At 41.9% G+C, this 21,736-nt stretch overlaps 1 protein-coding gene across 3 annotated transcripts in view; it reads left to right on the plus strand.

The window, feature by feature from the left end:
* The window catches only part of SAMD3 (sterile alpha motif domain containing 3), a 46,975-nt gene that overhangs the window by 9,874 nt on the left and 15,365 nt on the right, over window positions 1-21,736 (plus strand). For 2 of the 3 annotated variants that reach the window (XM_082216131.1, XM_082216129.1), the window contains exons 2-3: window positions 19,852-19,960; window positions 21,110-21,290. In XM_082216131.1, coding sequence (XP_082072257.1) covers window positions 19,876-19,960; window positions 21,110-21,290 — 266 coding nt within the window. In that variant the 5' untranslated portion in view covers window positions 19,852-19,875. Of the gene's footprint in view, window positions 1-19,577; window positions 19,646-19,851; window positions 19,961-21,109; window positions 21,291-21,736 lie in introns of those variants that run through there. The other variant, XM_082216130.1, reaches the window with a different exon arrangement.

Consider the following 21,736-nt stretch of genomic DNA (forward strand, 5'->3'; position numbering starts at 1 on the left):
TTTTCATTTATTTTATTTTTAATGTTCTGATTTGCAAGAATACAAGATAACATACAGCAAGCAATATATAGAATCTCGGGAGGTGGCTTGGGAAAACTATGAGGGCTAGAGAAAACATATTTTTGGAAATTAATAAAACATAATGTATTCAGGATGCCAAATTATGTTCTAGAAGCTTTTCTGCCTAATATGTCTGACTTCCGTCTTCTGTCTTCTTTAAAATTGAGTTTTGAATAGCATGTATAGACTAACATTAAAATGAAAGCAGAATCATGAAATTCTATAGCAATACGTAACCATAATTTTGTACAGAAATGTACTTTGCCTGAGATATAGGTCCCCATCATCTTTTCAGACAAGTGCAAGGTAACCTCTGTACCTGGCTGAGACTAAGGTTGTGGGAACTGTATTTTGTTATGCACACTGGGAATTGTAGCTCCCAAGGTTTGTTTTGGGAGTGAAAATGTGCCTTAAATATGTAGCATGTATGCAGCCTCAGTTTAAACCCTACTGGAGCTATCAGGAAGGAGGAAAAACTAGAAACCAAGGCAGCCCATGCCATCTCCAGACCTCTTTGAAGTAGGTGGGCTATGCCAATATATATGAAGGGTATCTGGCAAATGAGCCGGCAAGTAGAGAAGACCTCAGATTAAGGTTTTGCAGGCTTGTGGCTTTGAAGGAGCAAAGTAACCCAAACACTTCACTGCAGCTTTTTTTTTTTTAACCTATGTTGCTGCGGGTTGGGCAAGAATGAGTTCAGTAATTTTCCACAATCTTTACACCCATCAAACATGTGTATTTTTAAATTTTTTATTTGATTATTGTCAGACAGAGATATCTATGTCTTTTTTTAAAAAAAAGCAGTTTTATGTAGACGATGTATAATGCAGTGGTGGAATGCCACTTAGATCTTTCCAAACCAACAGTTATTTCTAGACTTTTGGCATTACAGTATTCACAAAGTAAGAGCTGAAGCCTGCCAGGAAACAGGTTATATTAGGTTAATAATAATAATAATAATAATAATACCCCACCCATCTGGCTGGGTTTCCTCAGCCACTCTGGGTGGCTCCCAACAGAGGACTAAAAACAGAATGAAACTTCAAACATTAAAAACTTCCCTAAACAGGGCTACCTTCAGGTGTTTTCTAAAAGTCAGATAGTTGTTTATTTCCTTGACATCTGATGGGAGGCCATTCCACAGGGCAGGCGCCACTACCGAGAAGGCCCTCTGCCTAGTTCCCTGTAATCTCACTTCTCGCAGTGAGGGAACAGCTAGAAGGCCCTCAGCGCTGGATCTCAGTGTCTGGGCTAAATGATGGTGGTGGAGACACTCCTTCAGTTATACTGGGCCGAGGCTGTTTAGGGCTTTAAAGGTCAGCACCAACACTTTGAATTGTGCTTGGTTGGAAATGAACTGGGAGCCAATGTAGGTCTTTAAGACCAGTGTTATATGGTCTCTGCAGCCACTCCCAGTCACCAGCCTGGCTGCCACATTCTGGATTAGTTGTAGTTTCCGGGTCACCTAACCTTCAAAGGTAGCCCCACATAGAGCGCATTGCATGTTGTAGCTATGGTGGGACTGGTTTATACCTAGTATTTAAATGAAATTACTAATTATACCTTTCTTTGCTGCTTCCTTGTCCAGCCTTTGTCAAGAATACTACTAGACTTGCAAGTTTGATAACCAGAAATCCAGAAAACCAGAAAGTTTGAAAACCATAAATCTACCTGTTATCTACCAGTAGTTATTAAAGAAGATATAGTCATAGCTTTCTCAACAAACAGAGCTATTATATTGGCCCCCAGGAGGTGAAGGAAGCAGATGAGTGGGTCAAGCTATTGCTACAGTGCATCCCCTTTCATACCTGTGCAGAGAGAAACACTATCCCTGGGCTTAACCTGAATCCCCTAGGTAGCAAACTCATGAAGTGATTCATTCCTATTACAAGAAAATCAACTCAGATGAGCTGATGTGGAAAAGAAGCAGGACCTAGCTGCAGTTTGCAATGTACATTCTGTCCATGACCTCAGGATTACTATTATGTTTTTGAATCACTACAAAACCATTTCTGGAAGAAGTCGGTCATCCAAAGGTTATTAAATGAAAATAAGGCACATCTGGCAGCATATCACTTGAAAGCAGTAGATGTATAAGTACTTTTTTGTCCATTTATTGGTAAATGGATTCTGGACATGCCCCTCAAATGCATAGTCTTCTGTCCTACATGCAGAATCAAAATTAACATATTAAATAAACAAATAACAATCTTATCCCTTGAGATTATGAGCAGAACCATTTACAAAGCACTATTACAGACCCTTTCTGTTATCCAGTACCCCTGCTTGCCTGCAATATAAAAGGAATACATCATCCTTGATTAAGCAATGGTATAATTTAATCAGGGGATGCGGCTGAAATCACATTCAGCAAGAGCAGAGCTCAAGCAGTCTGTGACTGGCAGCCAATCCCTGTGATTAAATATCAGGACTAGAATACACTTGGGAACGATGTTCAAGCCACACACAAAAAATGTTTCTTTAATAATGGAAGGAAGAGCAAGTGATGCCAACAGAGTGCATTGGGGACTTGTGCATGCTGTAAGTGAAATTAGAGGCAAGAAGCACCACTGGCTTCCATGGAAATAGGAAAATCTTGACCATTCTTGGTTTATAGTGCTGAGAGCTTCTTATGGATGGGATAACTGAAAGGGCTGATCAATAAAAAACATAACCATTTGCCCAGTAAAAGCATGGCAGAATATGCAGAAAGAGTAAGCAGAGTTTATTGGCTGGGTAATAAATCTTCTTCTTCTTCTTCTTCTTCTTCTTCTTCTTCTTCTTCTTATTATTATTATTATTATTATTATTATTATTATCCCACCCATCTTGGGTGTAAGCCACTCTCGGTGGCTTAAAGGTAAAGGGACCCCTGACCATTAAGTCCAGTCACGGACAACTCTGGGGTTGTGGTGCTCATCTCGCTTTAAAGGCCGAGGGAGGTGGCGTTTGTCCACTTCCGGAGACAGGTGGCTTACAACATATATAAAAACATCAATCCTTAAAAACTTCCCTAAACAGGGTTGCCTTCAGATGTCTTCTAAAAGTCAGATAGTTGTTTATTTCCTTGACATCTGAAGGAAGGGTGTTCCAATTGTGTCATTGGGTTTAAAAGATATTATTTTAAAGCAAATAGAATTGTAAGAAGCTCTTAATAATTTAAGATTCAGGAAGGTTAATGACAAAAGCTCCAGTTTACTGTTTCTGGGATATACATATACATACATATACATATACATACCGGTATACATATACATATACATATACATATACATATACATATACTCCATACAACCAGCTCAATACAATTCTGTGCAATATGTTTTTATGGATTTGTTTTATACATGGGAGTAGAGCATTCCCATAAACTGCAATTTACAGGGAAGCTAAGTCTGCACACAGACTCCGTGTGTGCTCATATGGTAAGAATATAGGCATGGTCAGCACATCTGGTTACAGATGGGTAAGGGCCAGTCCAGATTTTATCTGAGTGAAGTTTGCCATGGCAGATAGTTTGGTGAAGCCAGAGTTGGATTTGCTTATATGTTTTAGTTAACAGTTCTCCATAATGTCTGTTACTGGATATGTATTTGCCATGCTAAGTTACAGCACTGTGATCAATAGCGCAGGAATAGCAAACAATTGCACCTGTCTGGCCACAACATAATGTTAGAGTGTTGATGAATTATACAATTTCTTGTAATTTGGATCAGGACTTTAACTCTTAAGATCTGCTTTACTGGATTTTACACCAGCCTGCTAGCGTTGATAGCAGTGAGCAGGGAACCCACAGGGCTGCTGCCCCACGATATTCCACCACCCAAGGCATCTGATTCAGTCCGCCTTATAGGTGAGTCGGTCCTGCCTCCACTGAGTCCCACAAAAGACCTTTGTAAATATCCCCTCAAAAACCCACGATTCATGAGAGACTGTTTGCTCTTCCTGCTCAATCCCTGTCTGCGTTGGCTCAGCCTCTCTGAACCTGCTCCATCAGACAACCCCACATTTCACTGCATGCTAGGATTGAACCCCAAACCTCTCTTCCATTCTGAACAGAGGAGAGTTTCTCTCTGTGAATGAATGTCATGGTGGCTGATGTAGATGTCTTTTTGCCATTGATGGGAGCAAATTCCAAACCATGGCAGGACAATAATCTTGACTCTACTAGACTGATTTTGGAATAAAAAGGAGCATTGTTCTCCTGCTTCCTTTTTTTTGCAGGGTTCCTTTTTCATTCCATATGAAGTCAGATTTATAACACAGCTCAAAAGATGCAGAGTGAGGATTTTTTATGAACCATAAACTCTCCTTGAAGCTGCTTCTTGAATATCGGGGTCAAGGATTACTTAACATGCAATCTGTCTATAAGCATTCTGAGTTTTGAACAGGCCATGGTTGGCTGCTGTTCCATCTCAGACAGGTGTATGTGTGTGCACATTAATCTCTTGCCATTTCATTGTCTCTACCTTTCTCCCACATTTGACTCATAATATTTCATCTTCAGGGTGTAAAACATTATTCTGAATTTTTCACTCAGGGATGTGATTTCTTGCTTATGCCCTTTGATATGATTTACTTTCATTCAACAGCTATGGCCAAAGGGATTTGTCTCAGATTCATTTTTTCTAGACTTCCATTCAGGGTTTCTCTCCAGTTGGCTTCATAATACACATATGCTTCCTGATTCTGGCTTTTAAGCAGAATAACTGAACAGTTATTAGTTCACTGAGGTCTAGAATCCAAAGATCTTTTCTTTCCTTTTTTTGTATGTTGGCACTTCTCTTGCAGGGATATGGTGTTTTCCCCGTCACTGAAATGGTGCTACTATATATATACTTGGGCAACACAGTCTATCCAGCATTTCTCAACCTTGGGTCCCCAGATGTTGTTGAACTACAACTCCCATCATCCCTAGCTGGCAAGGCCAGAGCTCAGGGATGATCAGAGTTGTAGTCCAACAATATTTGTGGACCCACAGGTTGAGAACCGCTGGACCCTGTTCTTTCCTCCACACCGAGGACATCCATTACAAAGGTGTTATATTGAACATGGCAAAGTGAGAGCCACAAAACTGTATCAGTGCCTGCCCCATCAAGCTTTATTTCACATTCATTACTTTACAAACATTCTTTAGTGCTCACATGCCTGGCAATGGCATGCTCATTCATTTTCAGAAGTGGCAAAAATAGTCACAGTGATGGCATGGAATCTGTGATTTTTTTACTACTCTTTTTTTTTTAAGGGATTTAGTGCTAAAGTCACTTATTATGGGGATAGGATTACACTGCGAGTCTGCCAGTCCTTTAAAGGTTGTGAGCCCTGCCTTTCCACTGCAGAAGCACACAGATGCCTTTTATTTCTCCTCTCTCACCCCATACATTGGGGTATTTTTAACAATGGACAAGGATGTGGTCATCTCATGCAGCAAGTCTATTCCACTAGCAGCAAGCTTTCCTCTAGAATTTCATTCCTGACACTAATAGTGCAATCTATCTATCATCTATCATCTATCTATCTATATCATCTATCTATCTATCTATCTATCTATCATCTATCTATCTATCTATCTATCTATCATCTATCTATCTCACTAAAATACTTGGGGGAGGGGGAGTTGTCCAACTTTTTAAAATCACTGGGAAAGACCCACCCCGAATGTATCCTTTACCATTGTGTTTGAAATGCAATTGCTATCTACGGTGCCACCACGTGGAATTATGTCTCTATTGCAGGGTTTTTTAGTTGCTTGTTACTTGCATCAGCATCATTTTCTTTGAGAGACTTAAGAAAGTTTAATTTTAAGGAGCATTTGACACAGCCGGTGCTGCCAATGCTGATGGAATACAGTGGTACCTTGGGTTACGTACGCTTCAGGTTACATACGCTTCAGGTTACAGACTCCGCTAACCCAGAAATAGTACCTCGGGTTAAGAACTTTGCTTCAGGATGAGAACAGAAATCGTGCTCCGGCGGTGCGGAGGCAGCAGGAGGCCCCATTAGCTAAAGTGGTGCTTCAGGTTAAGAACAGTTTCAGGTTAAGAATGGACCTCCAGAACGAATTAAATACTTAACCCGAGGTACCACTGTACTTTGAAAAGTTATCGCGGTACCGCAACAGATCTGATGTACCTCACAAAAGGATCTTTGGTTGCAGGCCAGTAGTGGATAGAGCAATGCACATTTGAATGCAGCAGAAGAAACAGTAAGCCAAATGTTGCATATGTTATAGGAACATGTGCTAGTCTGAACTTGAGATACTGTAGAAATACTGAAGTGATTCTCAGTATTTCAATTTATTGACACCCTGCTTCTGGGGAATGCTGAAAGGCTTGATTCCAGCATACAAATCCAAAAAATAATTTGCCAGAGATTTTTTGCTTATGTCAGTAGCTAATTTCCATACAGTTCAGTCTTCAGTACACTAGGCCTGTATATTTTCTATGACAGCATTTTTGGTACTTGTTTTTTTTAATTTGTAAATGTTGATATTTACTGCAAACCTTTCCCCCCAGCAATTCTATTATTCTATTAGTCTGTTTATATTTCTAGCAAATGTGATGGTGGTGGACCAAGAGAAAAACCTGAAGGATGTTTGAAAAACTATTTCAAAGATGTGTAACCCAGAGTGCACACTTCCCTGTCCTTTTCAGAGAGCTTGTATCCCCAGAAAACTGTGTCCCACAGGTGCACCAACTCCTAGGGGCTGAGGCTGTTTCGCCACCCCCAATGTATTTTTTGAGGGGGCTGAACCAACCCCCCTCAGTACTCAGGAGGCATTCTGGTCCATCCCTGGTACCCTGTGGCATTGTGTGGCATCAGGGTGTCACATGGCATCACACATGTGACATCGCGAAATCGCATGGCTCCCTCACAGAGCATAGGCTCCCTCAATCCTGTTAAGAAGATGGCACCCCTGGTGTCCCACTAGTTATTTCCATTCTGCCAGGTTTCTGTTATGCCCTCTCCATCTAGGTTTGTCTCCATAACCATGTATTCCGGCCTACCTTTGTTGGCACATGATGCCTGTCTCCAGACGTCTTTGGCACATGTGTTTCGCCCTATAATGTTTTCATCTCTCTGAATTGCTCATGTACCCCAGCTGTCAGGCGTCAGAGGATCCAACCCCCATGGTAGTTTGCCAGGAATGGATAAGACAAGGAAAGTTCTTACCAACACTGTTTATTCAATATTCACAGAGAGAGGCTTAGAAATGCAGCCTCTTGGAGTAATGGTGTTGCTCCGAGTAAATCTCCACACACACACCCCTTTTCTCCTACTTCCTCAATCGTCAACAGCACTACAGTTGCTGCTTAGGGCCCTCTGTCTCCAAGCCCTTTGCTCTCCTACTTTGAAGGCTTGCCGGGCTCTGGGAGATGGTGGGTCTGGAATGCTTTCTAGTGATAACGTGCCAGCCAGCTGCTCTGGCTCTGCCTCCTCCTCCTCTCCCTTTATTTCCCAACTTTCCACTTCATCTACCTCTGAGCTATGACCTCCCGCAAACCACTGTTGTAAATCTATACTGCCTTCCTCCTCTCTGGAAGGGTCAGGCTAGGGAGACGGTCTCCACCATTCTTCCTCTGCCCAGTCCCTGACACCAGCACTCTTAGTTCTGAAGTTTTACCCTTCCCTCATTAAACAATCACAGACATTAGCACCCTCATCCTTGGAATATGATTTGTTTTGGGGTTTTTTGTTTTTTTTAACTTTTATTTTGCTTTAAACAGGTACATATAATATAGACAACCAAAATTACAAAGGAAAATTCCTTAATAGTAATGGGGAAAAAATATCAAAGTACATGACACAGAACATAAGCAACTATGGAAAAGATAAAAGAAAAGAAAAAAAGAAAAATAGAAAAAAAGAAAAAGAAAAAGGAAGATGAGCCAAAGCAGGGAGGCTCATCTATTGTACACTTGTGAGCTTGACGGAATATGATTTGTTTTGAACCAGTTGCTTCACAGCTCCTGTTGCCCCCCTCCCATCAGTTTAAAACTGCTCTGCCAGGTTTTTTTTTAATTCTAAGCACCAGCAGTCTGGTTCTGCTCTGGTTCAAGTGGATCCCATCCCTTTTGTACAGGCCTGGCTTGTGACCAAAAATTCTTCAGTGCCTAACAAAGCCAACCCCACCTTCTAACATAGATGTCTCATCCACAAGTTGAAATTATGCAACTGTGCTTTTCAAGCTGATCCTGCATGTGGAGCAGGTAGAATTTCAGAGAAAGCTACTTTGAAGTTTCTGGCTTTCAACCTCCTGCCTAGGAACCTAAATTTCACTTCCACAACTGCACAGTTACATCTGCCCGTGTTGTTGGTGCCAATGTGCTCTTCCAAAGAAGATGACTACATGCCCTCTGGCCACAAGTTCTTGGCAGCTGCAAAGTGTCCTTATGCCCACAGCAATGTGCCATGGCCACAAGGCTGACCATGGCTGGCCGTGCCTGACATCAGTGAGACGTGTGAGTGGCACACATACCATCGCAATAACAGGCCTGCCCAGGGCAAGTCTTCAACACCATCTCATGTGTTTTCAGGGCAGGAGAGGTTTTTGTGTGTTCTCTTGAATGGTCAATACCTAATGGTGCACCCCAAATAAGATATAAAAATAAAGCACAACCGAATCTCTATTTTGACAGATGGAAAGAGTGATCCAAGCAGTCTCACCACACCTTCCTCCAACCACACATATTCCAACCGCACATATTGGACTGTGTGCCCATGGCATGTTCCCAGACTGGGAGCAGGAGCTGGAAAATTTGGCTGTCAGTGGAAGGAAAGCTTGTCTCCAGCATAATGTGGAATCTATTAGAGAAACTATTAGAGAATCTATTAGAGAAACTCTGCGTGTGGGCAAAAGGGACAAAGCCAATCCTTATTTGTTACCAAGGATTTATGTGGGTGAGGGTGGTTAAAAATGTATCTTGGTGGGCTAAAAGACCAATTAAAAATTGTCAAACTTCATAAAACCCAGAACAAATGAGAACCCTAAAAGAAAATGAGTGTTTAAGCTATAAACAAGAAGTAATAGTAACACATTGTGTTGACTGAGGCTGTTGGTTTAATTATTTGCAGAAATAAATAAATGTTACAGCTGACAGAGAACAGAACAAACACATTTAGAGTGTGCAATTTTTGGATAGAATTAGTCTATCACAAAGTTTAAATAAGCAGCAATTGTTTTGTTTTCAGGAATTGCATTCTAATTGGCAGTCAGCTTAAATGGCAACACATTTTTTCTTGCCAGCTTTCCAAAAAACTGTGAGTCTTCTCCCCTTCCCACCAACCATCAGCACACAACACTAAAAATAAAATATAATAAAATAAAAACCCTTCAGGCATTCAAAATTAACTAATTCAAGGGAAGCAGAGCCATGCACATTACCCCCAGCCCTGATGTTCCCATCCTTTTACAAATGGGAGAGTCAGATCTTTGCACTCAACATGTGGCAGTCTGACAGGAGATTCCAAGTGTGGTCAGTGGGATGCGCTTAGGATCTTGCTTCAAACCTTTGCATGCCAGAAATGGAATCAACATGCACAGAGAAAATACAGGGGAAGGCCTTGTGAGTGTCCCCCTTCCCTTCCCAGTTTAAGCTCTTAACGCCTTCCACAAAATGCGTGAATAGGGCACACAGATTAGAAAAGGGGTCAGCATGCATTCCTAAGTGCGCTTCTTTACAAAGATAAGACAGTCCCACTAAAATCAGAAGCAAGCTACCTCCCGCAGCTTACTCAGACGGTGAACATTGAACAGGGTCAGCTTGCTCTGGTTAGAACAGGTTGCCATTTATGTCCATTGGGGGCATCAGAGTCGCACAACAAGTTATGTGAAACATGAGTTACAAACAACCATTCAGCATGGGCTAATTTATTTTTTGAGAAAAGAAGTGACTGTGCAAGGCCACACTGGAACTGCAGCATGCGGTGAGGAAGGTTTAACCCTTTCCCACCTAGCTAATTTGTCTGCTGGGGTGGGGAGGAAACCCCACCACACAGCAGCTGCTATTTGTTCCTATTGGCAGTGACTTGCTTGAATTTAAGCTCAGAGGATGTGACAGTAGAGACTAGATGTGCTTCTGTGGTGATCATGCCTCCCCTAGTCTATGAAATGCTTTGATGAAACATGAAAAGAGAATCTCACAAACCAAAGGACTGAATGAGAGCTATACTGTACACTGGAAGTGAATCCAAAATAGTATTTTTAATTTACCCCGTTTTAAAGGTACAGGAACATAACACACTGATAATGTCAAATACAGATGGTTTTTGAAAGAATTATATGCTTGCTTAGGGGCAATGACACACATTCCACCTCTGGGCCTCTCAGAGTCTTGAAAAGAACCTGTTTCCCGGGGGGGGGGAGGGTTAGCTTTTTAAAAGGCAAATATTTAGGATTTTTGAATGGAGAATTCTTCCACATCTTTTCGAACAATCAAGCTCTGCTTCTAGATTTTCACACCCAAATTTCCCCAATGTGAAAAATCAATTAAAAATTAACAAGTTACCTCATTTATCTTACACTGCCTGTTGCGAAGTGGCAGTACTGTGTCTGCAGAAAATAAGCAGCGTGTATGGCAAAACCCGGGTGCTGACAGGGTGAGGGCAAAAGAGAAAGCAGCTACTTTTAGCACACATTTGACAGCCGAGGTGATGCAGGACTTCCAAGAATGATGGAGCCTGCAGGGGCAGGGGGGGTTAAGTGGGAAAGAGGCTTAAAAGTGAAGCAGTGTGGCAAAAACTGAGGAGTTGAGAGCTAATGTTTAATGGAATCCCTAATTTTTGCAACCCATTTTCCTGTCAGCTTTATATCACGTCCAGATTTGGCAATCTCTCTCTCTCTCTCTCTCTCTCTCTCTCTCTCTCTTTCATTCTCTCTCACACAGAGACATATCTCTGAATGCTGGACGAGAGGTCCAAATGATATTTCTGATATCATTTGGACTGCTGTTCATCCATTTCAATTCTTTTGGGTTTAGCTTTGTTTACTTAGGATAAATCAAACCAAAAAAGAGAACCTTTTCCCTGACTACTAAACAATAAATAGCACACAGACAAAAAATGTCAGGCAAGAAAGTGTACTGTCTTCTACAACTAATAAATAAGGCATACTTCACTCTTTTCCTAAAAAAAATTCTTGTAGCTTTAGCACCATCAACCTTTAATACATTTATGTGTAAATCGCTTGGAAACAGTAGTTCAGAAGGGAATCAATAAATAAACAACAAGCAAGTATCTTATTAAAAGTGTATATCACATCATAGTTGTACTTTACTTAGGGTAAATGCTACAAAGCAAACCATAAATTACCACTGTCTACAACCTGAGGGGGGAAAGTCAAAATTAGGACATACAAAGGCTTGTTTTCAAGGAGCTTCTCCTTCTTTGATCCAGCTAAGCCTCACTTATTATTCATTTATTTTATTTACATGTTTGCATATTGCCTGTCATTTAGAAATCCCCAGGTGAATTACAAAAATTAATACAATAAAACCAACAAATGTGTGTGTGCTCTCTCTTACACACACAATTGGCCACCATCATTATCTAAAATCTTGACTGTCCAGGAAGGAAGTAGGACTTGGGCTTCCTAGCATTGAATTTTCTCTGCTGCTCTGCTTTAATCTATATTTTTAATTAAGTCATGCTTTCAGTGCCATTTTTTACCTTTTTAATTTGAATATCTATATTGAATATATATATATATTGTAAGCATCAGGGCTTCTTTTTCAGCCAGAACTTGCTGGAACTCAGTTCTGGCACCTCTCAGGTGGATGCTGTTGTCATTACAGTGGTACCTCGGGTTACATACCCTTCAGGTTACATACGCTTCAGGTTACAGACTCCGCTAACCCAGAAATATTACCTCGGGTTAAGAACTTTGCTTCAGGATGAGAACAGAAATTGTGCTCTGGCGGTGCAGCATCAGCAGGAGCTCCCATTAGCTAAAGTGGTGCTTCAGGTTAAGAACAGCTTCAGGTTTAGTACGGACCTCCGGAACGAATTAAGTACTTAACCTGAGGTACCACTGTATAAGAGATCAAGGGAAGCATTCATGGTGAGTTCCAGCACCTCTTTTCCTAGCAAAATAGCACTGGGAAGCATTATTTAATTTAATAATTTAATTTTATAGTTATTATATAATATTGATTCCTTATTATTTTTACTGTTAAAATCATTAATCATTTCTTAGTGAGAATTAAACAAACTAACACTGTGTTTTTCTGTAAAACAGAAGAGAAAGAAATGTCAGCATTAGGCTTGACTTTAATCAGAGCTGGGTGGTGGTGCATAGCTAAAAGTAGTGGTTACAGGTCCACCATGGGGGAGATATTGACTACTAGGGAATGAATCTGGGTGTTTTCGTGTCATAATGAAAAGAATCAGCCTAGCTTTTCAGGAGATCATCATTGCGTTAAAAGGCCACAGTTGATAATGCTGACCTATTATTTTATTGACTGAAGGCTGGTAATTTATTCTGGTCTATAAAATACCCAAGAGCCTTTATTCAAAGCCCTCAGTAGCTTACTATAATCGGTTTCCTTTCTCTGTCCTGCAACTGACCAAGATTAATGGTATAATTAAAGCAATTGGTGATAACAGAGTGGGATCGCTTGGCCTGAGTTTCCAACCCTACCTCATAAATGTTGATCTTATCTCAAGTTACGGCATCTTAAGGGACCACTTTCAGCTACAATGTCACAGAGATTTGTGCTCCTGGAGGCGGACCCTAAGCAAGGCCTCTCACTTTCCAGCAAGCCCAGTGGCCTCGCCACATACAGGAAATCCAAGGCTTCTTAAGCAAACTTATAATGTTATATAAGGGGCTGCTAGCATCACACCCATCCTCTCCTGATTTGGGAGCTAGGATTAGCATGGCACAGCTACTCTTGAGTTGAGTTGGGAAGATCTGGCATAGTAAAAAGATAGCTGCTTGCACAAGGAGACCTGGAGACCCAATTTTAAAAGAGTGCAAGACTGTTGAACTTGTTACCGAACCCTAGAACGTTGGGTATTCTTTCTTCTTCTTCTTGAAATATTTTTTATTTCATTTTACAAGTATATAACAATACAACCATTCACATTTACAGATTCCTCCGAATCTCTGGACTTCCCAGCTCCCCTCCATGGGCCCTATTATAAACCTTTTCTACTGCAACTTTTCCAATAATCTATATTTTATATACAGTAACATCATTGTCTCCATAGTATTTGCTACATTACAAGTGTTATTGCAATCCTGCTAATGTTTCCAGAATGTTGGGTTTTCTAGCTTTACTGCATCTGAACAATTTGGAAGAGGCTGCTTTAAAGAAATGTGTAATTATATTTCTGGAAAGGTTTTGCCTCTTTAGCTGAGTACTGTATAAGGAAATAAACCCTTATAGCTCATGAAAAATAAATGTGTTACCAACACTCAGGGCACAACAGAATAGAAAGCCCATTATGAGTATGAAATTATGTTAAATATTAACTCTGGAGGGACGCGGGTGGCGCTGTGGGTAAAACCTGAGTGCCTAGGACTTGCTGATCGTAAGGTCGGCGGTTCGAATCCCTGCGGCGGGGTGAGCTCCCATCATTCGGTCCCAGCTCCTGCCCACCTAGCAATTCGAAAGCACCCCTAAGTGCAAGTAGATAAATAGGTACCGCGTTATAGTGGGAAGGCAAACGGCGTTTCCGTGTGCAGCGCTGGTGCCAGCTCACCAGAGCAGCTTCGTCACGCTGGCCACGTGACCCGGAAGTGTCTTCGGACGGCGCCAGCTCCCGGCCTCTTGAGTGAGACGAGCGCGCAACCCTAGAGTCGGACACAACTGGCCCGTACGGGCAGGGGTACCTTTACCTTTATTAACTCTGGATAGGAGGATGACAGGTTTTGGTCTGGACTGCTCTCCCTGCTAGAAAAATGATTCTGGCTCCTAATAACGTCTCCCTGAAATCACAAACACCTTTGAATCATTCAGCTGATCCATAAGAAGAAAAGAAATCTCTTCACGTTTTTATTTTTTGGCCTGGCTTTTATGCTGTCTTATCTTTCTACATCATCTTATTTGTACAGCAAAAACACACTGAAGGAAATCAGCACCGAGTGTTAACTTCCCTTGAACTCTTTTAAAAGGAGCTGCTAATGTGAAAAATCACAACTTTAAATAAATTTAAATAAATTTACACCCAGAGCAGAAACACTTATTTGAAGTAATCCAGGTTCTATTATTCACATTCAATGTGTAGTACTTCGTTAGTGGTTGCAGATTAATGCTCTGGCAGAATAATATACTAAATGCCCAACCTAGGTTCCAAGTTGAATTTTTCATATATAGATTCCAACCTTTATCCCTTTCTTAAATAAATTTGAATAAAAGCCACTTGAGATTAAAGCCTCAATTTTAACAATTGTTAAATTGCTCTATTCAGTGATGCAGATTATGACTGGATCTGCGTCTACCAACAGAATGAGACAGCAGAAACTGAATGAGACAGTAAAAATAATAATTTATTATTTATACCCTGCCCATCTGACTGGGTTTCCCAACAGGAAAATAATAATAATAATAATAATAATAATAATAATAATAATAATAATAATAATGTGACAAAACATCATACATTAAAATCTTCCCTAAACAGGGCTGCCTTCTAAAAGTCAGATACAGTAGTTGTTTATTTCCTTGACATGGGAGGGTGTTTGATTGATGGGAGGGCATTCCACAGGGCAGGTGCATATACTAGGGTATGGTGTACATCTAAATTTAATAAATAAAAAGGAAAAGAAATTATTTATTTGATAACTAAAAGGAAAGGAAAGTGTGAATGTAATATTGAAAAAAGAAGCCAAGAACTTATAAATCCCAGTAAAGACTGGAGGTATTATCTGTCAAGCCAAAATTAAGCCTTTTGAACAATTACTCCATGGAAATAATAAAAGTCACTGGGTGGTATTCAACTAAGCTTTACTCAGAGCAGACCCAATGAAATTAATTGGGTTAATTTAGCTGCTGTCGTCTAAACTACTGAGCCTCTGGGGCTTGCCGATCAGAAGGTTGGGAGTTCGAATCTACTCAAAGGTGGTGAGCTCCCATCGCTCTGTTCCAGCTTCTGCCAACCTAGCAGTTTGAAAACATACCAGTGCAAGAGGATTAATAGGTACTGCTGTGGCAGGAAGGTAAGCACTATTTCTGTGCCCTCTGGCTTCTGTCACAGTGTCCCACTGCGACAGAAGCAGTTTAGTCATGCTGGCCACATGACCCGGAAAGCTGTCTGTGGACAAATGCTGGCTCCCTTGGCCTGAAAAGCAAGATGAGCATCACACTCCATAGTCGTCTTTGACTGGACTTAACTGTCCAGGGGTCCTTTAACTTTACCTTTTACCTATTCATTAATGAATCTAATTTGAGTAAAACTGAGTTGAATGCTACCCATTGTTCATTTAGTTATTTGTTAGGGAAGGAATTCAACACCACAGTTAAACAAATGTTCTGCCAACAGAAGCATTTCCTCTTGCCCAATGGAACAACGTCTCCTGTCCTTCCCCATGTGCTGCTCTTGGGGTCCTACCAATGCCCCCACCCCTACAGATCTGAGGGGGGAGGGTCCCAGGGCGGGGTGCAGCAATAAAATATACAAATATATTAACCATTACATTGAAATCAATGTAAAAGTTTTTCATTTGAGAGGGTAGCTTGTACCCAGAGCACAGAGAATTTGGCACAGGTATTGCTGCTGCTGCTGCTCCCAGTGAAAATCACCCCCACTTCCCAGCTGTTATTTTGTTACTTGGATGGAAAACTTCCATTGGGACAGTGTTATACGAAATACCATCTAGCCTAGTGAAAAGAAGACAGACCCCCTCCCAATAAATGTGAACCATAGCTAAGCTAGCATTTCCTTCTGGCAGTGTGGGACACACATAGTACTGGGCCTTAGTTTATTCCTCTGTGGCCCAATCCCCTAGCTGCATATGGGGCGAATGGTGGTGCATTTATGCTTCTGAGTGGGCAGATAGCATGGCATGGTCAAGATGCCACCCCATTCTAGTGGTGGTGTAGTAGACATCATTCAAATAGTACATAGACTTATTTCTGCAGTTGTATTTAGTGTGCTTCGTCCACTTCTCTTGATATAACCTGGTGACTAAAGCTCTCCTTTTACAATGGCAAACTTACAGCATTGTTCTCTTTCTGTCTAGCTTTTAACTTGGAATTCTTTTTAACTTGGAATATGAATTATCTGTCCAGTAAAATGTATTCTGTGCTGAATTCCATTTCATCGTTGAGGATTTTGCTCATCTCATCCTAGCCTTCTCAAGGAAACAAGAAGTGTGACAGGAAGGTGTGATCTTTTTAATTTACACCAGAGTTCTCAGCAAATAATGATTTTTCACACCCTGTTATTGCTCCTTAGATTGGGGGGGGGTAGCTCCATGGCTACTAAATGAAGCCAACTGCTATAATTCTTGAAATGCAGAGAAAATAAGCTTTATACTAGATAAGAATTTGGGGATAGGAACCAGCTCAGTTATGCTTTCTATTCAGAATGCAAAATGCTTTTGCAACTTTGTGTTGCATTATTTATTCTTCTTTTTAAAGGATATAAGAAGTAATCAGATTAGAAAAGGCTGCCGTACCCTCTTCACAAGAGGATGCCTACACTCTGTTTTATTTTGATGCACCAAGCTCACCTATAGCCACACTGAGAAGGTTTGGATGTAATGTTAACCATAATGTTGCACTACAAGAGTGATCCTGGGGTGGGCCTCAAACTTGTGAGCTTTAGCATCCCTGTGATGTGAAGATTGGAAGCATCCACTTCCTGGTTTAAAATAAGCAGAGTTTTGGGTTGGTGGAAGAGGAGTTTAAGAAAGAAAAGAAAATGTAAGCCTTGGAATTCATTAATGAATACAGTGGTACCTCGGGTTACATACGCGTCAGGTTACAGACTCCGCTAACCCAGAAATAGTACCTCGGGTTAAGAACTTTGCTTCAGGATGAGAACAGAAATCGTGCAGTGGCGGCAGCAGGAGGCCCCATTAGCTAAAGTGGTGCTTCAAGTTAAGAACAGTTTCAGGTTAAGAACAGACCTCTGGAATGAATTAAGTACGTAACCAGAGGTACCACTGTAGTATTATTATAACAGCATATTGCTATGAATAGATATTAGTTAAAATTAAACCCATGATGATTGTAAAGGTGGATTCAGGGCAGCTTAAGACACTTTGAAGCAGAAAATGGTGTGCCCCTTGAGAAACTTGGGAATTGTAGTTTGTTAAAGGTGCTGGGTTAGAGCATGGAAAGGGAATATCAAGCTCAGGGACAAAATGCAGTTCTTCAGGGCTCAGGCCACCCCATCTCCAGTTCTGCTTTGCACCATCCTTGTGTGTTTTTGACTGACTGTAACGTGTCTTTGGATGGAGAGGAGAGATAGTCGTGGTGGAAGAATACTAATCTCACCTCCCTGTCCTGCCCCCCCATCCCAAATGCCCCCTCTTTCCATTCCATATTAGACCAACCTCTCTCACCTCTGCACCAAGGCCTACTTAGCTGGAGACTGAAGCTACTCTCTTGCAAAGCCGGGATTCTGCCCATTAGGAGGCAGCTGCGTATGCAGCCTGGTACTTGAACAGGGCTCTGTGGGGTTGTGGTTTGAGAGAGGTGCAAAAAGGAAGGGACAGGCAGAGGTCAGGGAATGGGAAGCCAAAATGCTGTGGTAAAAGCAAGGGGGCTGAAATGGAGAAGGAAAACAGTGGTGGAGGGAGGAGAGGAAAAGCAGCGGGGAAACCCATCACCGCCTCTCCATTTTTCTTCTCCATTTTGTTGCCTTGCTGGAGTGCTTAGAGGAGAACAACCAGGAACTTAGAAAGCTCCTTAGTACCATATTGTACTAAGTTAGAGCTCAGTATTGTCTACTCCAGGAATAGGGGATCTTTTTTAGCCCAAGAGCTGCAATTCCTCATGAACAAATTTCCAGCACTAGAGGCAAACATGGGTGTGGCAATGGATGTGACTCTTACCTTTGTACTGTGGTCTACCTTCTAGCCATGCAAAATCCAGGTGTTTTACATAGCCTGGGATAGTCCTGAGAGCCAGAAAAATAAGCCTGGAGGGGATTTTGACCCTGTGCCTGATGTTCTCCAGCTGGCAGTGGCTCTCCATCTTTCACACAGGAGTCTTTCCTAACCAGGGATTGAACCTGGGACCTTCTGCTATACCACTGAGCCATGGCCCTTTTCTTATGGTGATGGGTTTGAAAATCATACGAAATGGCTGAAAGCATATGGCTAGCCCAGCAAAGAGAAAATCAATGGGAGACACGAATGCTGCCTTCAAATATCTAATGGGCTGCCACAGAAAAGATGGAACAGGGATTGGCTTAGATGAATTCCACAATCCTCTTCTGAATCCATGGTTCTGGGTTAATTGTATTTGACAGATAAGTCTGAATCATGGAATTGCTACTGCTTGATTCAAGGATTTTAAATCTGTGCTAAACACAGAACTTTCAAAAACCTGTCTCATGAAAGGAAGTGGGCATTTCCATTCAGAGAGACCTCAGGAAACTGGAAGGGAAGAAGGAAGAGAACCCCTTAGGGCCAGGTTAGTTCACCCTCTCCACAAAAGCACTGAAATGTGGATCCCTGTGCGACCTCAAGGCAGGGGTGCCAACTTGAATAAAATATTTAGGGGGGCAGGTAAGCCCTGCTCCACATCATCAATCACAAGACACAGCGCGCGCGCACACACACACACACACCATTTGAATGGCAAGGCCCATCAATATTTGGGGGGGCAGCCTCCTCAAGTATTTTATTGGCGGGCAAAGGGACCTTGGCTCCTATGCCTCAAGGACAGAGAATGTCATGATAGAGCCAGTGTGGTGTAGTGGTTACGAGCGGTAGTCTCATAATCTGGGGAACCGGGTTCTCGTCTCCGCTCCTCCGCATGCAGCTGCTGGGTGACCTTGGGCCAGTCACACTTCTCTGAAGTTTCTCAGCCCCAGTCACCTCACAGAGTGTTTGTTGTGGGAGAGAAAGGGAAAAGAGAATGTTAGCCGCTTTGAGACTCCTTCGGGTAGTGATAAAGCGGGATATCAAATACAAACTACTACTCCTCTTCCTCCCCCTCTTCTTCTTCTTCTTCTACTGCTCAGTCGGACCAGACCCTTTGAAAATCTACCTGCAAACACATCAGTTTCTTGCGTTTCCTAGAAATAGCTTGAATTATAAGGTGTTAGTGAAGGTGACTTCACAAAACTGGCTTGCGATTCTGTGCATTTTCTACCTTTGTTCATATTGCTCCCATTGGTGTACGTGTTCACTTGACTAGTTTCTCAATGGAGCAGTGTGGGTTAATGCATTCAATTTGCTCTAAATGTGTATGCGAGAGGCTAATATGTAGTTTTCTCCCCCATCCCAGCTTTCTGTAAAAAAATGTCAGCCATTTCCTGATGAGCATAGTGGTGGTGAATTTCACACCTTTCTCGTATCTGTGTGGAAACTTGGGTGTTAATGGTGTGGGCTCAGGGTGTGTTCAGTATTATAAAGAATGAAGCTGCTTGTTCGGAACAGAGGAAAGCAAGATTGGGATTCTAAGACCAGGTGTAACAGGAATCATAAAACTGCCTCCTTACACCAGGCATGAATATATAGTGTGCAAAATATGGAAACAAATTATTATCAGCCTGGAACTATGTGTACCTATTTTGCAAAATAGCAGGTTTTGGGGGTAGGGGAGAACTGAACATTGACTCAAAGATTTAAAATAGAATCATCTTCTTGTTCTTGTTTTTCCAAACTCTGTACAGTAGTGGAATTTCCCATCACAACAAATGGAGATGGAAAGTTGGTCAGTTGATCAAGTTTGCAACTGGTTGCTACTGAAAAACTTAGGAGACCTGGTTCCTAAATTTCGTGGTAAGACTGTCCTCTGTGTATCACTGTATGTGTCAAATATCTGTGTAATTTACAGAGATTTATTAAATCAAATGAGGTTTCCATTGATGTTTCTAAGTATTTGTTGCAGGGAGTGGGGGAGAAATGCAGAATAAATTGTTGGATACTAAATCCTTAAAAGCTTTATGTGCATTCTGGTAGCATGTTTCTATGTGAAATTAATTGTTTTGATAGTGTTTGCTTCCTAGTTACATAATAATATAGCAATGCAGTTTGTAAGTTTTTAACCAGGGAAAAGCTTTCATTAATTTCCAGATCAGGATTATGAGATAAGCACAGAACTAAATATGCACCAGGTCTCAGCACTAAAATAAACATGCTTATCCTCAGAACATTTTGAAGCAATCAAAACAGCACAGTGGATGTGGAGAGTACCTTTTAACCCCCATTAGGCAACCACAACCTATTGGCTGGGGCTGAAGGTAGGGAGAAAAGTTCTTAGGATAGAAGACTTCAGCCGGACTCCTGCCTCAGTGCCTCCCTCTGTAGCAATTCAGCACCCAGCACAAAGCTAAACCCACAAAGCTAATATTGTGCCTAAGAACATCTGTACTCGAACTCAATTGAAAATGGATAGTGTGCAATATAGATTGATTGCTTGTTACAGTTTATATAGAACTTTTCCTTCCAATGTGCAAAAAAAGAAAGACTGTTATTCAGTGGCGTAGCGTGGGGGGTGCCAGGGGTGCCGGCCGCACCGGGCGCAACATTGGGGGGGGCGCGTTTGGCCGGTCCTTCGCAAGACGAAAGTCCATAGGGAAATCTCCGGGACAGCGGGGAAGCGCAGGCTGCTCCGAAGCCTGGCGGTGGGGCGGAGAGACCTTCTCCCCGCGCCAGCCTTCGGATGGCTGTCCTGAAGACTTGTGGTGGGAGCAGTGGCTTAGCGTGGGGGGTGCACCTGGCGCAACATCGGGGGGGGGGCGCGGAAGAGACTCGAGTGCTAAAATCCATGGGTTAGGGGGCGCAAATTACTTGCCTTGCCCCGGGTGCTGAGAACCCACGCTACGCCACTGCTGTTATTCTTTTGGTATGACCAATTGCCTTTGAAACAGCTGCCTGCTTGCAGCCAGAGGCAATCCATGTGTAATGATTCTTTGGTTCTTCTTTTAGAGGAAGAAGTGGGTGGCGCTGCTCTGTTGGCTCTTAACGACAGGATGGTCCAGCAGCTGGTCAAGAAAATCGGGCACCAGGCAGTGTTAATGGATCTGATTAAAAAATGCAAGCAGCAGACAGAAGGACCAGTTTTTGCCTGCAAAGAGCCCTTCTCTGAGTCACCAGGAGAATTCAGTGGGTAAGGCTCTGCAAAGAAAAATAAAGGAAGAAACAAAAGCATCCCACTTATATTCCAGTCAGAGTGGTTCTCTGTTTTAATGCTAATGCTCATTAATTTTTACAGTCACTGACTTTTGCTACTACAGTAATGTGAATTTGGAAGCTCAGCAGAATATGGCAACGAATGTTTATTGCTTGTTACCCCTGAATATGGAAGAATAACAGTCTGTCCTGTTTTTCTAAGGCACTGTTGTAATATTCAGCTCGAACTAGTTTTGTGCCTCATTTCTAAAAAGAAAGATGCTTGGGCTTTCAAGCCTGCTTGAAAATTGCACCCAGAGGCAGAACGAGCAAATCTTTCCACTTGTAAAGGTTCATCCTTAATCTATAGTTCAACTTTTATCTATAGATCAGGAATAATACTGTTACACTTCCCCATTTTGCTCTGGCAGTGAGAACTGCCAG

The sequence above is a fragment of the Podarcis vaucheri genome, assembly GCF_965113315.1.
Source record: "Podarcis vaucheri genome assembly, chromosome: 3".
In the NCBI taxonomy this organism is placed as follows: Eukaryota; Metazoa; Chordata; class Lepidosauria; order Squamata; family Lacertidae; genus Podarcis; species Podarcis vaucheri.